The following is a 21,516-nucleotide window of genomic DNA, read 5'->3' as shown; positions in this document are numbered from 1 at the left end:
CCGAAGTATATATACTCTCGATCGACTGTCTCTTTTCTTTAACAAGAACACCCGTACAGGATGATCGTTCAATGTCGGTGTGAAGTGTCGTGACCGTGTTTCAAGCTTTGTCTCAAACGTGATTTGGAGATATTGGACATTGGGTATTGCTCATTACTTGAAATCGTGCAACTTACTCATCCTACGACATTTCTGTTGTTATTCCTGATTGTTTGTTGCCATTTAATTTTTACCTTAGTGTTTACCACTTCATGCAGTGTGTTCACGCTGTTCCCCAGCTCCGGAAAGTGATGCCTAATAACGCGGCCAAGATTTCTTGGAGTTTTTACTCCTATTAGTTGTGCGTAAGGAGCCACCCGGGACCAAGCGAGCGCTGGTGATCTCCGAGGGATCAGGTCATGGGTCTCTGTAGTAAATGCTAATACGGGACTCTTTGAGGTCTCTTTATCGTTTTCGAAAATTGGTGATTTTGGTTGGGTCGAGCGTGAATGTAGCGTCGTTCGATGAATTTGGACCTACCGAGTAGGAGAGTGGAACAATGGAGAAGTGAATTGGATGGCTGATGATTATCGAGATGACGCTTTGTGGACACGTCAGGGTATATATAACCACGCCATCACAACGAGAACTCTTTACATGGGTCAGGATCTCCGACAATCAAATACTCTCCTGGATGACCAAGAGGTCGCCCGGACTCTATGGCCCGGCACCACAACTCTGCAAGTCCAACAATCGCACCGGGCCATGGATCTCCCTGGTATCGACAGACATTGTGGGTTTGCTTCTATAAAGTAAGGAATTGTTATTATCAATGATTGTTCTCGCACAAATTTTGTATACCATTGAAAATCCTCATGTATGCGCTCCATTGATATCCTCACACTCTACACACCCCGTCAGAATATTCACTCCAAGCCCCTCCCTCATGATTCGAAAGCACTAGCGCGTATATGACGCCCTCTCTTGTCTCCTCAACAGCCATAACAGCAAACAGAAGTAGACATGCTTAGGTTCTGGAGCCGGGCCTCTGTCTGCAGATTCAGTGGTGTTTGAGACCTTGGAATCAGCGAGGAAGCCTGTTTCTTGGAACGTAGTTGCCGGCAAAACACTATTCAATCAATTGAGTAACAGCTCAGGCACGGACGAATGAGGGGAAGAATTGGCAACAACATAACTATTGGCAGCAACAATTGAATGGGATGATTTACACGTAGTGTCCTTTGTTGTTGCTATACATTTTCCAGGAACAGCACAAGACTTTAGCTGGTACAAGTTCCTTGAAATAGGATGTAGCAGCCAAATCAAAGTTGCAGAGTGCCGAAATCCACACGCAGGCATAGCGCCAGTGACGGCTCGATGCAAGCATCAAAGCTCATCTTCGCTTCTCTCCAGCTGTTTGTTGGAAAGAAAAGAAAAGAAGAGAAGCGGTGGGCGCGGCCGCTTGTATTTATAGACTGAGGGGAGGGCAGAGTAAACTAGTGCACAAGGCTCTGGCTTCACTCGAAGAGAAATCTTGAATAACGGACGAAGTGGTGAAACTGTACACAAGGCTCTGGATTCCCCTAGAAAAGCCTCAGTGACGGATCAGGAATCATGCACAAGGCTCCACATTAACTTTGAAGATGACACATTTATTTGCTATGCATTGTCCAAGGATATCACAACACTTTGCTTGGTATAAAATTCCAGTTTAACATGGATGGAACGCCTGTTACTTTGTATGTCACAAACAATGTATTCGATGAAGTCCTCTTGAAGTCTCAATCTTCTTCACCAAATTCATTCCTTATCATAATTTCTCTTTCAACCAACCGTATTTCAGCACTTACCACATGCTGCCTTAGATTCCACCTTTATGGTTTCTGTCCAACATCTCACGCATGGAGGCTCGTTCTCTGAAGGGCTGAGTATTTCTGCATTCTCTATTGCTTCTTCTAGAGAGGTTGAGGCACAAATCAAAATCTTGAGTATATCCTCAACAATTGTACGCTAATCAGATATTATGGCTCACTTATTCTGCTCTATATATTCCACTTACGAGATCCCTCCCTTGCCGATGCCCCAACTTCTCTGCATCATCGATACTAGCTTGAAGTAAGCAGAATGACATCACTTTGCGTATACTTAGGCATCACTACATATCAAAAGGAGGTTTTGTGTTGGCGAAAAGTTAACTTTACAGTTAATTTTGATTTAAAAGAGATATCCTGGTGCGAACTCAGGGGCTCGCTTATTGACGTTGCTATATTAGGAACGGTACCTGCAGTTTATTCTCAATTGGACTGTTGGATAAGAGTTTCCGTCAAGAAAATTTTGTTCTTTGAGGATTTGTAGAAATAGCTATGCTACAAGAAGTTTAACATTCTACAAAAGAGATGCAATCTGATGAAGTCCATGCCCGCAAAGCAAGACCGGGTATAATAAAAAGTGTATGCACACGCTTTGCCCACCACGCCCAGTCCCTAAAATCTAGACACATGAATGAAGCTATTCTCATACAACACCATCCTTTCTTATACAAGCTTAAGCTAAGCAGCTTCAGCCATCAACTGTTCTCCCTCATCCAACAACTCCGTAATCTTGCCAAGATTCTGAATCATGCTCATACCCTGGCCCACCAACAACAACTTCTCCGCATTAGCCGGCAACCCGAGATAAGTAGGCGGTTCTCGCTCAGGTAACTTCTGGATCCAGTCCGTGAAGTCCTTGAGAGATGTGCCGCTGGGTACGACCAAGCCTCCATCGATGTCCGAGCCACCATTTCCGGCGATACCTTCAACGAGTTTGTGACCGATGTCGTACGCTGAAGGAGTAAGGAACGAGTTCACGAGTTGAGTGAGACGCTTGAAATCCCCTTCGTCGTCAATCTTGCCACCGTATGTTTCGACAATCAAGGTGCGGATCATGTCCCACGGAAGATTGGCAGGTGCGACATTGGTGCGGCCCATAGCGACAGTTTCGACCCACGTGTCGATGATGAATGCAGAACACTCGTACTGCAGATTGATTAGTGTATGATTCTCTGAAAAGGTGAAATGTAACTTACATCACTGTCATTGAACTCCCAGAAGCCCTTCCATCCAAGACTAGGGGCATATCTCAGTCGTTCTTGGACTACAGCATGCAAGAACGACAGAAGCAGGTACAGACGAGTTCTCTCAACCGGGTTCTTAGTCGAGCGAGTCGACAAAGATGCCATCGAATCCTTCATGTTTGCTCTGACACCCGCTGGTTGTTCATACATCAAGACACGCGAAGCTCTCAGTAGGTTGACAGGAATCTTTGGACTGGATTCCATCGACAAGAAGAGTCTGAAGTTTGCATGAGGCTTGAGAGAATCCATGCGCTTCTCAAGACTCTGCAGCCAGGTTGGCGCAAGATGAACGTTCTTGACTAGTACCCAGGAACCATTTGCGGCTGCATTGCTGATAGCTTTGTCAGCGCTTGCCAAACCTTCATTTGATCCCATTGCAATGTTGGTACAGCTAGCACGAGATCGCTCGACGAGGTTGTCGACCTTATAACTTGCATCGAATCCAGGACTAGAGCAGAGCGCAATTGGGCTACTTGCAGAAACTTGATCGACAGTTTGCTTTAGATCTTCTGTTGTATCAAGGAGACCAGATCCGAAGACGGCGGTGACGAAACGTTCGGCGGCAGGGACAAATCGATCAAGTCGGAAAAGCTTGACAAGCAGCAAGGAAAGGATCTCCTGGTCTCGCTTCTCTGTCTCCGGACCCCAAACTTGCGGAACATGATTTTCTCCTATCTCTTCAAACAAGAAGCGGTCCCAGGCATCCGCTGATATTGAATCGAGCTTGCCTTTGAGTACAGGCAGTCTGGATGCTCTAGCTATAACCTCATCCTTCTTGTGTGACTCGGTTGAAACATCAGTGCCCTCAATTGTTTCGTCGAGAATGATATCGATGAGGCTCTTATCCATCTTGTAAGGAGCTGCTTGAGCGAGAAGCATTGCTAAAGTGATTCTGTCTTTTTGGAGCAGGCTCAACGAGGTTCGCTGATAGGCAGTGACGAAGAGGTCTTCGATAATGATATCACGTCGCACATTGTGATTTGTCTCGGTGCTCAGTCGTTTGTTGTTGTGTAAGACCGAATGGAAGATGTCGAGGAAATACTGAAGAGAGAATTGGTAGAAGTGGTTGAGATAATGTAATTGCTCAAGAACAGCAAAGACTGCGCTGCAAGATCTGGCGATAATGTTGTATTGGAGAGTGATCTCGTCCACTTCCGCCATGACGCCTTCAGTGTTGCTCATCTTAACTGAGATCTCGGCTGCTTCCTTCTTCAATGTTTCGAGCGTCTCGATAACGTTATCGTCATCGAGGATGTTGCCACGAGATTCGTTCAATGCTTGTAGTAATCGCTTCTCCAACTGTCTGAGATGGACCTTGAATTCACCTTGCAGCTTAATAAGGTTGGATCTGCGTTCATCGACATCTGGACGTTCTGACTTGAGAACATCATTCAAGGATTGTGTTTGCAAACTGCTTTGAGTGACTGTGAAGTTGACGAATGTCGTACGACTGCAAATATCTGGTGCGAAAGTAGCCGACGGATCTCTGGTCGAAAGATAGATCTTGAATGCCGGCGAGAAATCGATTTCTTGCTTTCCAAGCTGAATGAGAACACGACCACCGGTCTTTTGATACTCTTTGTTGAGTACATGATTGAGAACCGGGTCAAGATATTCGGCATCTTGAATCAAAATCGGATTTCCGAAACGAAGCGAGCTTTCCAGCTGCTTGGTGAACGAGTCGTCCAAGAAGCTTGTTACGGTGAGTCGTCGGTCTTTGCTCTGCTTCTGGAGGAATTCTGTCACCCGACCAGATGGATCGATGATCAATGGATAGCGATTGAAGCGCTTCAGGATAATTGCATTCTCTGTGCAGAGATCATCCACAGGCAATGAATTTTCTTGCCATCCAAGTCGTTCATCAGCGGTAGAAAGGTATTCAGTCACCGGGTTGTGCTGCTTGAAGCTGATGCCTGAAAGTTGAAGTTGATGTAACCAACCATCCATCATGTTCTTTCTGAATTGCTGGTCGTACAGTCCACTGTATGCTAGGAATGCTGCAGCGACAAGGACGTCTCCAACAAGAGTTCCAATTTGAGTCTCAAAGGATTTGCTACCCTCTTCCCAACGTGTTCTCTCTGAGGACAGACTGTCGAGTAAACGGACACTTCGATCAACCTTAAATTGCACTCGAGACATCTCAGTCTTGATCGCCTGAGTCTCACTAATGAGTGCAGCGTACTCGGTCTTATAAGTCGCGATACTTTGTTCTAGAGCATTGATGGTGTTCTCGACAGCTTGAGCTTCAGCCTTTGTCTGCAGAGCTTGCTCTTCTAACATCCCCACTTCTTCTCTCAAGGGGCCAACACGGTCAAGGATCTCAGAGTAATTGACCTGGGCTTCTACCCACTGTACTAGCGGTCCACAAGCTTTGCTGGCACGATTGACTTTCTCGTAGGTGAAGTCATCATTTGAGAGGTACTCGTTGCGCATCTTGATGCGGAGATTTCTAGTCATCTGCTTCTCATTATCATAGTTGACGATGCTGGCAATGAAATCATCCTTTCGAACGATGGCTTGAACAGTTTTCCAGCTGTCAACTTTGTGTCCAAGTAAGGTACAGACAGAGTCAAGAGCAAGCTTGACACCCTGTGGAGGATTTCCCATGGATCTGACTTCGGTCAAATGTTGTCGCTTGATGTTGCTGACACTCTTTTGGGCTTCTATAACGGCAGGTTCTGCTCTGGCTAGGTCGTTCAGGACTAATTCACGTCGTTCGGCGACTTCAGCTTCTTGTTTCTCGAGTGCGGCTTGAATCTCAAGAGATGTCGTCTTTCGCTGTTCAGCCTCTCTTTGATCTGCAACCATACGTTGGAGCTTCTCGTTTGCTTCAGCGTCCTTGCGTTCCAGCTGACCTTTCTTTTCGGCGAGACTGATACGAAGATCCCGCACTTTGTCCACAGTATCTCGCAGCTTCTCAAGACCGACGTTCAAATGTCTTTGTTGCTCCTCCAGATCTTCACGCTTTTCATTGTACAGCTTGACATATTGGGCCACGAAGTCCAAGAAGTGGCGAGGAGTCAAGAACGTGACTCGGTTCTGCTGCTGTAGAAGTTTGATGTTGAAGCGTTGAAGTGAGTAGTGGATGTAGACCATAGAATTGACTACAGTCTCGCGATGAGATGCTGGGAGATTCAGGTCGCGGTAAGCCACAGGAATGCTGTCCGGCGCCGAGAAGTTTGGCCGATCGAGATCGACGGATTGTGTGAGCTCTGTGCCGACCTGGAAAAGAGCTTGATCAGACCAATCACCAAACCAGTTCAGTACGCAACGATTGAAGAGCGCGGGACTGGTAGCTGCCTTTGAGGAGAGGCCGTCCTCTGGCGGATTCATGGTAAACACAACATGCAAATTCTTCACAATCTGTTGTGTGAACCACTTGTACAGCTCTTCCTGAGAATCTAACAGCAAGCCCTGTCGTTGAGCACCTTCCTTGCAAGCTGTCATTAGAGAAGCGAGCTCGTCGCCCTCGAAAAGACCTGGCACTTCTGCATTTGCCAACAGAGTGTTCATTCTTTCAAGGAAGCCTGAGTCGAGCACGTTTGACTCGTCCATGATGAAGCAAATTTTCTCGCCTTTACATCCGGAGCGGCGCAGAACATCTCGCAAATCGTCATCGAAATCCTCTGCAGAGTATTTTCCATGCACCTTGATCTGGAACACCTTCAATCCATTCATCCAAGCGACGAATCTGGAAAGAGTTGTCTTGCCACTGCCACTGACTCCAATTAAGATCAAATGACCTTGTGGTTGTCGGAAGACACGATCGATACGGAGGACGTGCTCAAGTACATCGTTGAAAAGGATCAACGGGACATCGACTTCTTCTTCACAGAAAGTCTTGAGCCTAGCCTTGACAAAGTCTCGCAGTTGTTCTCGGTCAACAGGGACATAGTTCTTCGAGAGCCAATTTGAGAACAGAATAGGACCACCCAGGGCTTTATCTTCCTCAATAGTTGGGAAGAATTCGAGAGCGATACGATTGACAGCATCGTTGGTCCATTTGCGTTCATCTTCTGCGACAAGACGATCCTGGAACAAGCGCAGAGCTTCGTGCGCCCAAATACGAACAAGTCCTTCCACCGAAAGAGTCTCCAATGGTCGAATGGCTTCGTAGATACCTCGCACCCATCGAGTAAGTTCACGAGGACTGTAAACATAATGAGGTTGGATCTTGGGAGTGAAACGTTGCTGTGATTCAAGGTAAAACTTCACCATGGACTTGGTTAGCGACTCTGCATATCCTCGCAAAGACGGAATGATCTTGAGCACGGCGCTTGTAAATGTGCCGTAGATTTGCTGAAGGGATAGTTCTCCAGGGTAATCAACCATAATAAGAGGGGCGTGTCTTAAGAATCGAGCACCCATTGGTGTTCGTCCTGCGTCCGTGGGAGGGTTGCAAGCACCGACGAATTGAATGCGGTCAAGTGTAACCCAGGTTTTGTCCGATGTTCTCCAGAATCCGTTCTGCTCGACGAGCTGTCGCAAGAAAGATATAGCTCTTTGTGTGCCGTACTTGTCAGGTGCTGGCAAGTTGATTTCGTCACAGAAAAGTACAAGCCATCTACCAATCTGGGTAGGAGACAAGATGACGCCGTTCAATGTCTTCTTATATTCACAGTATTGTTCGAAGGTCTTGATGAGCAGATCTGGAGTTGTAGCGCTCGAGAAATTGAGGCCGACTACTTCCATGTTTGGCAGCTTGCGAAGCGCGCTGAAAAGGGTCATTGTCTTTCCGGATCCAGGAGGACCACAGAGTAACAGGGGCTTATGCTCCGCAAGCCATGAGTACAACACGTCTTCATGTCGTACTGTGTCGAGGGTTGGAATGACCACATCTGTTTGTGTGATTGAGTGGGTGTTAACTTCAATGCTTGGAACCGAGTTCTGCCACGAAGACCATTCAGCTTTTGGCAGGGTAACGTCAAAATCAATTAGTGACGAGTTGTCTCCAACAATAGGATTGCCGAACGTGGCTAAGCCTGCAAGACAGTCGCCAAAGCTCTTACGGTCTCCCAGAGGACAGTCGCCTGTCAGTGACCAGACTAGGGCGAGAAGAAGTTTCTTTGCTATAAAAGACTCGACTTGTTCGGGATCAAGAGGGAAATCGACGTGCTGAGAATTGTACTCAATGATATCACGGACGCTCTTGTTGAGCAAGGAGAACAGCGTACTCAGTACTCGAGCAACTGTGAATTCCATGATGTGATTGAAGCCTTCAGCCCGCTCCAGAGCATTTGAAATGAAATTGTCAGTGGTGAGGAATGCTTGAAGCAGATCCGCGACTTGGGCTTGGATGGCGAGAGCCTTAGCAGCTGACTGGCCGGTTGCAACTGCGTCTTCGTCGAGATCTTCAAATGCAACCGTTCGAAGAGTATCCAAATAATTGGAGATCATCATGTTAGAGGTCACTGTGTCTTCACTGAACCACACCATACCACAACGACTGACAGTTGCGAGGGTTGCGTACTTCAGTGTTTCGACCTCGAACATGATTCGGACGTTGGATGGTAGATTGAGTCGTTCGCCATTAGGCAACGTCAACAATTTGTTGTCATCGAGAACACTGTTCAAGTTCTCGACCCATTCGGGATCGACATCGCCGTCAAAAACAATCCAATGTCTCTTGGACTCTTCGCCACGTAGGTTGTCTACGATCTTCCGTAGAATGCTCGTAAAGAGCCCATCCGTCCACTCACGGGTAGTCGAGTCGAGGTTACCATAAAGTGCTTCCTTAGACATAACTTTCGAATCGATAATATGGCAAACACCTTCAACGCCTTCGACTTGTTGTAAGGCTTGAAGTAGGAGCTTCCATGCCACTGATTTTCCGGATCCTGAATTCCCTACCATCATTACACCATGATGAATACCTTGAATTTGGTAGAGCTGCAAGATCTTCGTCATCCAGGTTTCATTGACGACGAGATGTCTCTCCTTGGCGATACTGTGAATCGCCTCTTGCAATTTCTCGAGACTAGCTGGTACATATTCAACACCTGGGAAGGATTCGGCTTCTATAGATCTCATGATCTCAACGTCGCTTTTGATAAGCTTAGGGGCAATAGTCTCCCGGATGCTTTGGACGATAATCTGGGGTTCGACTTCTTCCTCGGGTCCAAGGTGACCTCCCGAATTCGTTAATCGAGCACGCTTGAGACCTCCTGAACTGACAAGGACGCTCTTAAGAGCACGAAGACCGAAATCGTAATGAGCTTGCTTCGAAAGTTTGGCTGCACAGCTGTCGAAGAATGGTACTGTCTGCTTGGACAACTGCTTGGCTTGATTGAAACCTTGAGAGTAGAGCATGACTTCGGCAATGAGCTCTTTGTCCGGCTTAGACATTGCGACACTTCGGAACAATTTTTTGAGATTGTCTGGGAGGTTAGAGCGACCGGCGTATCCTGGGTTCATAGTAATGAAAATTCCAGTATTGGCGTTGACACGAAGCTGTCGCCCAACCAATTCAATTTGTGCCTTTTCGTCTTCCATGCCTTGCTTCAAGCCAAGCTGAATGTTTTGTACCTGCTGCGATACAGCTGATAGAATTCTCTCCTCAAGACGATTGAACTCGTCGAAACAGCCCCAAGCTCCAACTTGACAGATACCGAGGAAGATACGACCCATGGCCTGGAAATCAAACGTGTCGTCACAACAGAAGACAAGGGTGAAACGGCCAAGTTGTACTCCGAGAGCCTTCACTGATTCGGTCTTACCAGTTCCTGCAGGTCCATACGGAGAACCGCCGAGTCGTTGGCAGAGCGCTTGTGTAAGAGTCAAGAAACAACGATCAGTAAGCGGTGTTCGGACGAGGCGTTCCGCAACTCCAAGATACTCAAATCCATAGTTGAGCTTCGCATTTGCCATCTTGATGTGTAGACGCTGGAGGAAGTCGCCCTCGGGCTTGTAAACATATCGCATCTGGAGAAGCCACATGTAATGGTTTGGTGTTGTGGCGTTGAGCTTAATAAGCTTTTCAATGACATCTCGTTGATGCACGCATTCTGTGATGAGATGCTCACATCTCTTACGTTGGATGGGATCGAGATCGCCAAGAACAGTAGACGCCAGAAGACGCAGGACCTTGACCTCTTGTTCATAGAGACTTTGCATATTTGAACCTCCAGCCTCGAGAGACTTTTCGACAGTCAACGTCCAAACCGCCTGAGTTGCCAAGACAACAATTTGACTGGGATAGGCAGAGATGTAATCATTGAGAGCTACCTGGTCGACGTCTTCCGAGGTGAAAATTGGTTCGTACTGTTCGATGGCCTCGGCCAAGAGCTCAGCAAGAGTAGCCTTCATGCTGCTCTCAAGCAAAGCAAGCCAATCATTGATTTTGGGCGTCTTAATAAGAGAAATCTCCTTCTTTAGACGAACTTCCTCACCTTCTTTCGATGTGAACCCAGATATCAGATGGTCTTCGTCCATAATCAGTCCCGACAGGCCTGCAAACATCTTCTTGAAGTGCTTCGCGATTCGCAATGTGTCATTGCTGTTGCCAATAATCTCAAGAAGATCTTCGTCACCCACAAAGTAGAAGCGGGGAAAAGAAACACGCTCCCGTTCAAGGTACTCTCCCAGGGCCTTCTGAATCTTGTTCAGCAGTTCAGCTAGGCGCTCCAGTGACTTTTGGACGCCAGAAATATTGAGGACATCCAAGACAAAAGGCTGCTTATAGACCTTCTTCATTACAGCAAAGAATTCCGAGTTGATATTCTGAAACCTCGACGACTCAATAGGCAGTAAGTGTTTGATGTCTGCATTGCCGGTGAACACTCCTTCGAGGTACACCCATTGCCGCTGAACATCAATCCATACATCAAACAGAACGTGGACACGGTTTAGCTTATCCTCCCATGACGAAGCTTCCTCTTCAAATTCCTTGTAGTAGGGGGAGTGTCTCATTGCCTGCAATGAGTTGAGATTCTCACTGCACTTAGCGAAGAGATCATCCCAACCCCGGATGAGTCGACATTTATTCTGGTAGTTGACTAGATCAAGAGAGTAATTTGACCAAATCTCTCGGACTTGCTTCAAGAACTCTTCCAGAGCCATTTCACCTTGAGCTTGAGCAATGATGTCCCGGATGATGACTTCGCTGGCAGTCAGATTTAGGTCCCAAACATCGCCAAGAGTCATTGAGATGGGTGAGTATCGCTTTCCAGGCTTAAGGGCTTTGAAGATCTTGTTCCAATGTCGGTCTCTCACAGCCTCCGACTTGAGATCAGTCAAAACAGGATTGACTTTGAGGAATTGCCGGAGGACATTCTGAATGTGTTCAAAGGCTGCATATTGTCGCATGCGACTTGGCATCTCTTTTGTCATCTTAATCAAGCCATCGATAGCAGATCGGAGTTTCCGTGGCTGGACGCTATTCCAGAGTGTTTCTCGCAGTTCGTTCAAGCTCTTCCAAATCGTTGAAAGGGCAGCCCAGACAGACTTGAAGTCCTGAACTTCTTCCAAAATGGCAGTAAGTGCAGTATCGGGACTTGCAGGAAGATCCAGAGCTTCTTTCGCCCTCGAAACCATCTCGGATTCTTCGTGAAGTCTTGTGATGCGAGTCTCGAAGGACATCAAGGTAGCCGATGCTACATCTGGAGCAATCGTTCCCGAAACAGGCTTTTCCTCGTTCCATTGACCGATGATTTCGGCAATTTTGTCGCCAACCACTTTATCTTCGGCTGTGATCTTCGCCCGTAGAGCATCAGTCTGGTCTTGCACGATCTTGGCCTTTCGAGTCAGTATTTCGTTGAGTGCAGCCCATTCAGATTCGACTTGCTCGACGCCCAACCAATCTGCAGGAAATTGATACCGCTGTCGGATCAGAGTCGTTTGACCTTGTCTGAATATCTCAACTTCCGGTGCCCAAGTTTTGACTTTCCGCTTGCATGTCTGAACAATAGTGATGAATTGCACGGCCTGTGCTGTAGAAGTGGCCTCCAGTGATTGGACCTCAAGATCTTTCCTAGCCTTCTCAACCTCGGAATAGACCTCACGAACACGGTTGCCGAGCCGGACAGCAAACTTGGTGAGAATTTCATGCTGCCACTGATCATACTTGGCATTGACCTTTGTCTGTACCTGGTCGTAGTCGATAGTGAGGTGACCGAAAGATCGGCTGACTTCGGTCGTATCGAAAGTCGATCGTGTCTTCCTGATCTCTTGAAGCAACTGAAGCCAGTTGGAAAGTTGCTCACCAAGTTGTTCATAAACTTGTTCAGATTGAAGATCCCAGAGAGACTGGAATTGCAACCATTTATCAACGTACTTGCTAATCTCCTCGATCTTAGTCTCAATGGTATTGTATACACGAGCCAAGCTGTCTGTGCACGAGGCGGGTAAGTCGGTGAACAGGCTTTCTGGGTCGCTGGTGGTGGTCAAAGTCATCTCGTATCTCGACGCCTTGACCTTTCGGAGATTGCAAACCACACCCAACCAGTCGTGAAGCTGTGAGAACCAGCTTGCTCTAGCGAACGTCAAGGGGGGTTCCAGTGATATGACTTGATTGCGCATTGATATTTCATGCACGAGTCGTTTGAGGGAAGGTGCTTGATCGTCACCTGAGCTTGTTGTGACACTAAGATGCTTGCGTCGACTATCATCGTTGACGCCTTCCGACCGCTCGTCCTCGAAAACATTGATCCAGCTTCCAATCGCTTGCTTCAATCGGTACAACAGTGTGGTCTTGATACGTGCATTCATCTCTCTAACCCAGTACGACAGATTTACGTAATTCTCCAGGTTAAGCTGGTCAACAGCCATCTGAACTGTATCAAGACGTTGCTGGAAAGATGCACTGTCGTAGGGACAAGAGTCAAGCTCAGCTAGTGCCTTTTGGATGGTGATATTGATTGCAGCGAGAGTTGCCGTCTTGTTCTGAAGTAAAGATACGGAGGCAGCGAATTCTCTCACGAATTGCACATGCTTACTCTCATTGCGGTTGTTGATTGCATGATCAACAGGTCCATGCGAGTTGTACGCTGGCTTGATATGTAAGTCGAAAGAGTGAACAAATGACTCCCACTTCAGTGGAACACCTTTGGATATCAGGGTGTAGACCTCTTTCAGATAACCGCTCAATAATATAGCAACATCTGACATCTGGACAATCTGACGGCTAGTCTGGGCGAATGTTCTTGTGCTTTCCATCAGACTGACAGCATAAGGATAAACACGCTTGGCTTCCTTCGAAACGTTGTTGATCGCATGAGGAACAGCATAATTGAGCCAAAGAAGATTTCGTGTCTCTTTGAACAGGGCAATGACTTGAGGATCGAAATTGACGGCCAATTCGAGCGCATTGTTTGCTGCACGAATCTTGTTGATATTGAATAAACGACCGGCGATGGAAACGTTTTTTCGTTGAACATCGTGTAGCCATGCTTCGAAAATTGGCCTTGTGTCCAGCTTTTTACGGAAAAGGTTGCTTTCACTCTGCAACTTCTGACCTTCCGAGTGGAGCGCCCAATCATTTCCAAGGACGTCTTCAACACGCTTCATGTATCCATCAAGTTGTCTCTCAATTTGTCTTGCCCAAATGATTGCACCAGATACAGGCGGCAGATCTCGCAGTTGTGCCATCGCATGCGCTTCGGAATGGCCGTATTGCTGCTTGAAGCGTTCGTGAAGGGCCGAGATATCATGCTTGACATTGTCAATGAGCTGAGTCTGATATTCGGTAATGGCCCCACGGATCTTAGGTCGGACGAAGAGCGCATTGAACTTCGAGAATACTCGGAACATCTCATTTGCAGTCTTGGCGGTGGCCAACCTGTCCCGCAATCGAGCGATGATGGAATTCTCTACCCGGGACGTTCGCTCGTTGTAGGTGATCTCTGCTTGTACCCAGATCCGAGTACCCTCCGGGGTGACATCCAATAAATCAACATTGTTCAATGCTGCATAAGCCTGCTGAACCTCTTCCACAGCATCTACATCGCCCATCTCTTCCACGAGAACTACGCCGTTGGTAGCTCCTTCGCCTTCTCCGCTCTTGGGACCCAAAACGTTGACGATCGTTCTCTGAAGCTGCTCGTGGTTGTCACGGAAAGTACTGACATACTTCAGTCGAGCTTGAAGATCAGCATGCTTCGGTTGGATCTTGATAGGAATGAACTTTTCGTTTCTTCGGCGAGTGACTTCTCGAGCAACGTTGGTGAACTCCTTCACATTCTCATCCCAACTTTTCCAAATAGAGTCAGCAGTAGCCATAAGGGTTTTGAATTCCCGGTAGTCCAGATGCATCAGTGAACGTCCGTGTAACAAGGAATGTAGCTGAGTGTCTAGATCTGCTGAAATAGCTTCTACAAGTGGCAGTGCCCTCCGAATAGGATACGGACAAATTCGTAATTTCTTGTTGAGGTGTGCAAAGATCAGAGATATTGCGTCTTGGACCTTGGGCAGTGAAGTGGCTGAGAGAAGTTCGTCCAGGGGAAAGTCTCGCATGAGCTGGTTGTACTTTTGCACCTTCTCCATGGCCTCCTTCAGTCCCGTATCAGCCGTGAAACTGACTGTGGCCTGGAATCGTTTGGCAGTCCTAAGTATCTCCATCGTAAGAGCTACACCTTCACTCCGAAGCTGAAGTTCGATACCTTCCAACGCTGACTCCATAGATAACCAGAAGTTGATTTCTTGCGTTGCAGTACCGCTTGCAGCATCTCTTGACATCTTCGTAATCGTCTGAATTGACTTGATCCACCCGTTGACATTGGACTGCAAGTTATTGAGAAACGTACTGTCCTGGAGAAGGTTTGACGGTACAAGCTCAGCGGAGGGCTTCAGGTTCCGAGCCATTGCCTCCTCCAAAGCATTCTGTATCATAGGGTGTAAAGGCAAAATCAGGTCGGGGATTTCGATGTTCTGCTGGAGGTGTAACAAGCTTAATTCCAACTCAGCTATTCTCTTCTTCGTGACTGGTATCCCGGTCTTAGCCTCCACGTCTGACCTGCCTCGAACGCCATTGCTTGCGGACTGTGTCTTTGTGTATGCATCGAAGTAAGGCGCCAGCGCTAAGTGCACAACGGAGTGCAGCACTTCGAAAGGACTGACTGAGCCACCGGCCTGTCCATTTGTATTGTTGTTCAGCGTTGCCACTCCAGGTAAATTAATTATTTGTATTTGCGAAGTAATGGGTATCATAGGGTCTATTGGAAAAGGTCGTTTCAGAAGCGCAATAGAAGCAGTTGTTGAAGGAGAGAAGGAAATGTCCGTTGCGAGGGTATAGTTGTATGTTACAGAATCTAATCACATATCAGCCGAAGTCATGTTTTGGAGAGAGAGGTAGCCACATACTAGAGTCATCTATTGCACCATCCAGTCTCCCTGCCGTTGCAATATCTTTTGTGACATAAAGTGCTACCTGGTTCTCTGACGCAAACCGTGTACATCTCTGAATGGTATGGACCTTGAATTCTGGCGACAGCAGACTTCCAGGACGCTCCAGCTCCTCTCGTGTAGCACCCAAAGTAATCTCAAGCACGTTCGTGAGATGGTTGACAAGGACAGTCGAATCAACCGCAAATGCATCCGTCCCGTTTGTCTTGGGACTCCCCGGGCCCGGCGACGTTACCAGGCTTTCCATCATCTTGTTGTTTCTGAAGCTCGTTTAGTTGCGGAAGGTGTCCATAATCGTGTACCTGATACCCACTGGTGAGGAAGTGGAATCGGATGGACTGGTCGATGTGTTGTGCGATAAGGAGTGTTGATGTTCTTTTCTCAAATCATGTAACCCGCAAAATAGCTTTCGCGTGTCGCGTTCGTCAAGGCTACCGATTGACCCCTGAACGCTAGTGGCTAAAGTGCATGTGCAAGTAGCTGCAAAGAGCTTGGGGACGGGAATTTCTACGAACGGTTTTCTTTGAATCAGGAATTCAGCATATTTAGCAGAGTATCATTCGTTTCAGCTTTCCTGCAATAGATAATGCAGCTAACCGTATGTCAAGGTCTCACGAGGACGGGCGTCCAAAGTCTCTCCTTTTCAACGATCCAGGGGCACAGAGTCACTTGAAATTTAGACAATATCTCGTTTCTATTACGTATTTCTTCATCATTCCTGTCTTTGAAGTTTATCGATGTTTTCAAACATACTGACAATGTACAAGAATCCTAAAATCAAAAGCGCCCCAGCTGATATACACAGGCGGATCATCCCGTAAAGGTTTCCAGGTCGCGTCTGAAGAAGTTGGTGTTAGGACAAGTCTCGTCAATTCATCGGTTCGAAGGTGAGAGAGGGGAGAAGGGTGGTTCGTCGTGCGTTGTGGAGGATATATATCTAGTCGAGACCTCTGTCGGATCCTGACCCTGCACCGAATGATCCAAGGTTCAAGTCTGAATCTGCTGCAATCATCTCCGCAAGAATATCAAGAACTGGCTTGGGAACTGTTTGCTGTTAGTTGCTGGTATTGTGATACATGCGCCACAAGAATTTCGACGTATGAGCCATCAGGGGAGGAGAATGAGAGAACTGAGAAATAATTGTAGACTTGCCTGTCTTGTCGTAAATCGAGATTAGGTCTGATGGAGTTGGGTAGACCTTTAATGCCTTGTAGAAGCAAAGAGCTGCTTCAACGTTGTCCGTGCCTGGGCGCCGTTAGGAGGTTTCCGTAGAGCTGGGAAGAAATGCCAATATACCATCGCCACTTAACCCTTCTCCTCTAGCTACTTCTGACATGAAATATGCCTCCCTCTCTTCCACATCTGTAGGGAATCCTTCCTCCTTCGCCTCCTCTACTGCCGCTCGAATAGCTTGTCGTTGTCGTACAGTGTGAGCTTCCGCTTCTTCTTTTGCAGCTTTTGCTTGCCGTTTTGATTCCTTCTTCAATTGCTTGCGGAATTGAGGGTCATTTCGACGTTTGTAATCAAAATATACGGCGTAAGCTATGGATAGAGACATTAGTATATTTTGATCCCATTGGACGCGAAAGGATGAAGCTATCATACCAAGAAAACCAGTTGCTACTGTGCCGATCGTAGCAGCAACGATTGTAGAAGTTTGCACCATTTTCAATGTGCGGATATCCTACGACAAAGAAATGAGGCAATATTGTCGAGGATGGGTTGACAAGAAGCTTGGATGAGGCGCCCACAAGGAGAGGCTCGGGATATCTTTTTTTGACTTGGGGTTTTGATCAACCTATTTTTGAAGGCAGCGACAGACTAGCGTGAGACACAGCTAGGGCGTCCCGGCCCCAGTCATTCTAGTGCCAGACAGCTACTTTGCTTCATTATTCACATACTTTGTTCTTCAATTGAACTTTCGCAATATGTCTGAAGAGAAGAGTAAGGGTATATCCCTTCGAACCAAAAGGAAAGGTCGTCCCGCTATAAGTGCGCCCAAGCAGATATCTGGGCCAATACAGCAGCCGGTTGGCGACGTGCCTCGAAGTGGAGGTCGCTCTTTTGATGCACCACCTCCTACGAGGCCACAAGCTGGAGGCAAAGTATGTTATGTTTGGTCGAGTTACGGAGATTACATCTGGGCTTTTAGGCTGACTTGATTACTCTAGACCTCTGACCTGGTGAAACGACGATATTCCACTCGATTCAACAATCTTCCCTCAGACTTCGACGCTACAGCACCTCCAGTACCCTCTGTTCCGTCGCTACCTAATCAGTATGCACAGGCAAGCGATCGTGGTCGAGGACCTTCTCCCGGCAGAGGGCAAGGACTGAATGTGGACGTCAAGGCATTACGAGATCCAAATCTACGACCAGAACAATATATCGCAGGTCTTCTAAGTGATGCTTCAGAACAGGATATCGACGATTACCAACAAGCTCTGAAGAAGCTGCGGAATCGTGCTTCTACCGACCTTCAACAAAACGTGTATCAAAATCGAACCCAATTCATCAAGATAAGTAAGGAGGCCGAGAAACTTAAAGGGGAGATGCGAGCTCTGAGGAACTTGATGTCAGAGCTCAAGACCAACACCACAGCGCTCAGAACAACATCATCTCAAGGCCCTAGCGTTACAGATGGCTTTGACCAAGGATTTCCAACAACCCTGAGTAAAAGGGATAAACGAAGCTCTGTAGCTGATCGTACGGCCATGTGGAATTCTCAGCTACAAGCATTGTGGAAATCAGTTGAGGGCTCTCAAAAGTTTCTACCAGCTCTTCCTGGACGTCACGTAGTCCAGAACGCTGGGTTGTGGATTGAGCTAGACAATGCAACATGGAAATCGAGAAGAGCAATGCAAATTATTCTACTGAATGACCACCTCCTCGTGGCGTCTCGAAAGAAGCGAAAAGTAGAAGGCAACGGAGGGGATCCACGACAGGCACCTTCAAAGCTAGTAGCGGATCGATGCTGGCCAATTTTGGACATCGAAATGGTCGACCTGGCTGGGACGAGTGAGTCTACAAGCTCTAGGAATAAGGTAGCCGACGCCATCATGATCCGCGGTGTTGGCCAAGAATCATTCACCTACCGAACAGAGAAGCCCGATGACAACGAGAAAGCGTCCCTGATGATGAATTTCAGGAAAGCAGTAGAACAGCTAAGAAAAGGTCTACGATCTGAGATGGAGTCGAGCAACAAAGCCAAGGAGACAATCAATTATTTTGCGTCGCGAGATCCAGGTCTACTGAAGAAGACCGATCTACTTGAAACCTTGTCGGATATCAAAGATATGCTCATTGAAGTCGATGGCAAACAACAAAATCTTCGATGGGTAGAAAGCCAGGTCGACGAACTTGATATTGAGATTGCGCTTCAGCGCTTTGATGTTGCTGTACAGCGGGTGGAGAAGCTGAATGCTCTGGGGAAAAGTCTGAAAAGCAATGTGGTTGCACAAGACTTCATCAGTTTCAAAGCCGATGAAAGGGCAACAAAACTTGCTGGACTGATTACTCGAGAATTGGTCGACACCCACAACGAACCGAAGAAGACCAGGCGGAATGTTAATTGGCTTGCTCGACTTGGATTTGAGGACCGAGCAAGAGAAGCATATCTGGAGGCACGTGGCAACATTATCCACAAGAGATCAAGGTATGTTGTCGCCACGTATGACTGCTCAATTTGCTAATATGCAAAAAGGCAATGCATTTTTGAGGGCAATCTGCACCAGTATATCTGGGAGCTGTCATTCGTGTACTTCACCATCATCAAGAATACCGTTTCGACATTCCAGACCTGTTTCCCGCCCTTGCTCATGAGTGCTTGCGTCAAATGGGCCAAAGAACAAGTCGATACTTTCAATATTATCCTTGCTAGACAATTAAGTAGTACGGAGCGAAATGGCCCGGTATGGACGGAATGTATGAATCAAGCAAAAGAACATGCCAAAATGCTGTCCGAGGTTGGCCTGGATTTCAAGAGTCTCATAGGACATGAGATATCGGAAAAGGAGCAGAGTGGTCCAGTCGGTTTGGGTCTCATGTAGGATAGATACAATCACAGCATAGACATTCAGAAATATTCATTGAAACCAAAGTAGAGATCTCTTTTCCTCCTTAAATCAAAGATGAAATATTCCGAGTATTAAAAGTGAGCGCAAAATGCACTGACAAGACACTCGAGGCTGCACCTTACCCCTGCAATTTGCTCTTGTGCCTTCCCCATTTCGCTCTTCGCGCTAGCCAACCTCAGTCGCTTGCAACATTATCATCACCGCCTCAGAGCTTTACACGTCTTTCAAAGCTACGAGTCCAACATCCCCTCTTGATACACAGACGCGATAGATTAATTCTCGTTGAACGTTTGTTACCTCCAGATTCTTCATCACGACCACGCGACAACCTTGTTCCCCGCGAAACTCGTCCAGCCTGGTCTGGAAATTTCGCCTCGCTTTCGTCATTGGAACTCCCCCACCAACAACATAAACAACGAAGATCGAAGCCGTAGAGCGTCATCATGGATACAAATATGGAGGATGTTGGCAGGGCGCCAGAACCTTCAAAGTTGTCTCCTGCAACAGAACCTGCCTCGATACCCACACTGGACGGCTGGATCGAGAGCTTGATGAGCTGCAAGCAACTGGCCGAGGTCGACGTGCAACGGCTTTGCGAGAAGGTACGTGAATCTGCAGATGTCAATGGCGTCGATAGAGCGGGCAATATGCTGCTCTAATCAAGATCGTGTCTGTTAACGCGTCTTTCAGGCACGAGAGGTCTTGCAGGACGAGTCGAACGTGCAACCTGTGGTAAGCCTGTCAACACCCCTTTGTCGACCGTCAAGTTAACAAATTCCTCAGAAATGCCCGGTAACGGTATGCGGAGATATTCACGGCCAGTTTCACGACTTGATGGAGCTGTTTAGAATCGGTGGACCCAACCCAGATACCAACTATCTATTCATGGGTAGGCGCAGTCGTTGCGATTGAATTGAGCAGATGCTAACTATGTCCGCAGGTGACTACGTTGATCGAGGTTATTATTCTGTCGAAACTGTCACCCTCCTCGTTGCCCTCAAGATCCGATACCCTCAACGAATCACAATCCTACGTGGAAACCACGAGTCCCGTCAAATCACGCAAGTTTATGGCTTCTACGACGAGTGCCTCCGCAAGTATGGCAATGCCAACGTATGGAAGTACTTCACAGACCTCTTCGACTACCTCCCCCTTACTGCCCTCATTGATAATCAAATCTTCTGTCTTCACGGAGGTCTTTCCCCAAGTATCGATACTCTTGACAATATCAGAGCTCTTGATCGCATACAAGAAGTGCCACATGAAGGGCCTATGTGTGACTTGCTCTGGTCGGATCCTGATGACAGATGTGGATGGGGAATATCACCAAGAGGAGCGGGTTATACGTTCGGTCAGGACATCTCGGAAGCCTTCAACCACAACAATGGTCTGACGTTGGTTGCGAGAGCACATCAACTGGTTATGGAGGGTTACAACTGGTCTCAAGACAGGAACGTGGTCACCATCTTCTCGGGTAAGCCTCTGGAAGCGCCTCGACAACGTGGTTTGGCTAACATGCACAGCACCCAATTACTGCTACAGATGTGGTAACCAGGCTGCAATCATGGAAATTGATGAACACCTGAAATATACCTTGTACGTCTACTTTTTGTCTTCGGGAATTTTGCTAATGTTGCACAGCTTACAATTCGACCCCTGCCCAAGAGCAGGTGAGCCTATGGTTTCACGACGTTAGCTACCCCTTTCCAGTCAGCTGTCCAAAACTCTAATTTGTATCTAGGAACTCCGGACTACTTCCTCTAGATGAAAATCGAGAAGAATTTAATTCCCCATTTGCCGTACCAAAAAGGTGCCACAGAAGCGATGACAATTCTGTTCATGTATACGATCTCATGCGGCCTTCTCTCGGCAGGGACACCTTGCTTGGGAGCCAGCGATGCGCTCATCCGAGTCTTCAGCGAGACTTTTGTAGACTTGCATTAGACTTTTCAATGAATGCAAAAGTACTTGAGATAGTGCCATATATGCTGATGTGCTCTTATCTAATTC

At 47.3% G+C, this 21,516-nt stretch overlaps 3 protein-coding genes across 3 annotated transcripts; 1 reads left to right on the top strand and 2 right to left on the bottom strand.

Annotated features, from left to right (window-relative positions):
- Nucleotides 1-2,300: 2,300 nt before the first annotated feature.
- Nucleotides 2,301-15,803, bottom strand: LY89DRAFT_782648 (cytoplasmic dynein-like protein 1 heavy chain 1). The gene is made up of 3 exons (XM_018222603.1): nucleotides 15,389-15,803; nucleotides 3,047-15,336; nucleotides 2,301-2,996 (listed from the first exon to the last, which is right to left on the bottom strand). Exons 1-3 carry the CDS (start codon nucleotides 15,678-15,680, stop codon nucleotides 2,529-2,531), a joined length of 13,050 nt encoding a protein of 4,349 aa, XP_018070737.1. The 5' UTR covers nucleotides 15,681-15,803; the 3' UTR covers nucleotides 2,301-2,528.
- Nucleotides 15,804-16,113: 310 nt separating this feature from the next.
- LY89DRAFT_685373 (mitochondrial import receptor subunit tom-20) lies at nucleotides 16,114-17,207 on the bottom strand. Its single transcript, XM_018215070.1, has 4 exons — nucleotides 17,036-17,207; nucleotides 16,727-16,972; nucleotides 16,583-16,675; nucleotides 16,114-16,474 (listed from the first exon to the last, which is right to left on the bottom strand). Exons 1-4 carry the CDS (start codon nucleotides 17,094-17,096, stop codon nucleotides 16,368-16,370), a joined length of 507 nt encoding a protein of 168 aa, XP_018070736.1. The 5' UTR covers nucleotides 17,097-17,207; the 3' UTR covers nucleotides 16,114-16,367.
- A 102-nt stretch (nucleotides 17,208-17,309) lies between these two features.
- Nucleotides 17,310-21,487, top strand: LY89DRAFT_707660 (serine/threonine-protein phosphatase pp2a catalytic subunit). The gene is made up of 11 exons (XM_018217626.1): nucleotides 17,310-17,535; nucleotides 17,602-19,085; nucleotides 19,134-19,475; nucleotides 19,769-19,864; nucleotides 19,943-20,108; nucleotides 20,197-20,238; nucleotides 20,290-20,395; nucleotides 20,447-20,980; nucleotides 21,030-21,102; nucleotides 21,148-21,197; nucleotides 21,248-21,487. The coding sequence occupies exons 1-11, from the start codon at nucleotides 17,359-17,361 to the stop codon at nucleotides 21,268-21,270; spliced, it is 3,093 nt and encodes a 1,030-aa protein (XP_018070735.1). The 5' UTR covers nucleotides 17,310-17,358; the 3' UTR covers nucleotides 21,271-21,487.
- The last annotated feature ends 29 nt before the right edge of the window (nucleotides 21,488-21,516 follow it).

Source organism: Mollisia scopiformis (assembly GCF_001500285.1).
Source record: "Mollisia scopiformis unplaced genomic scaffold LY89scaffold_13, whole genome shotgun sequence".
In the NCBI taxonomy this organism is placed as follows: Eukaryota; Fungi; Ascomycota; class Leotiomycetes; order Helotiales; family Mollisiaceae; genus Mollisia; species Mollisia scopiformis.
Note: the sequence above shows the minus strand (reverse complement) of the source record. Positions and strands in the feature narration are given on the sequence as shown.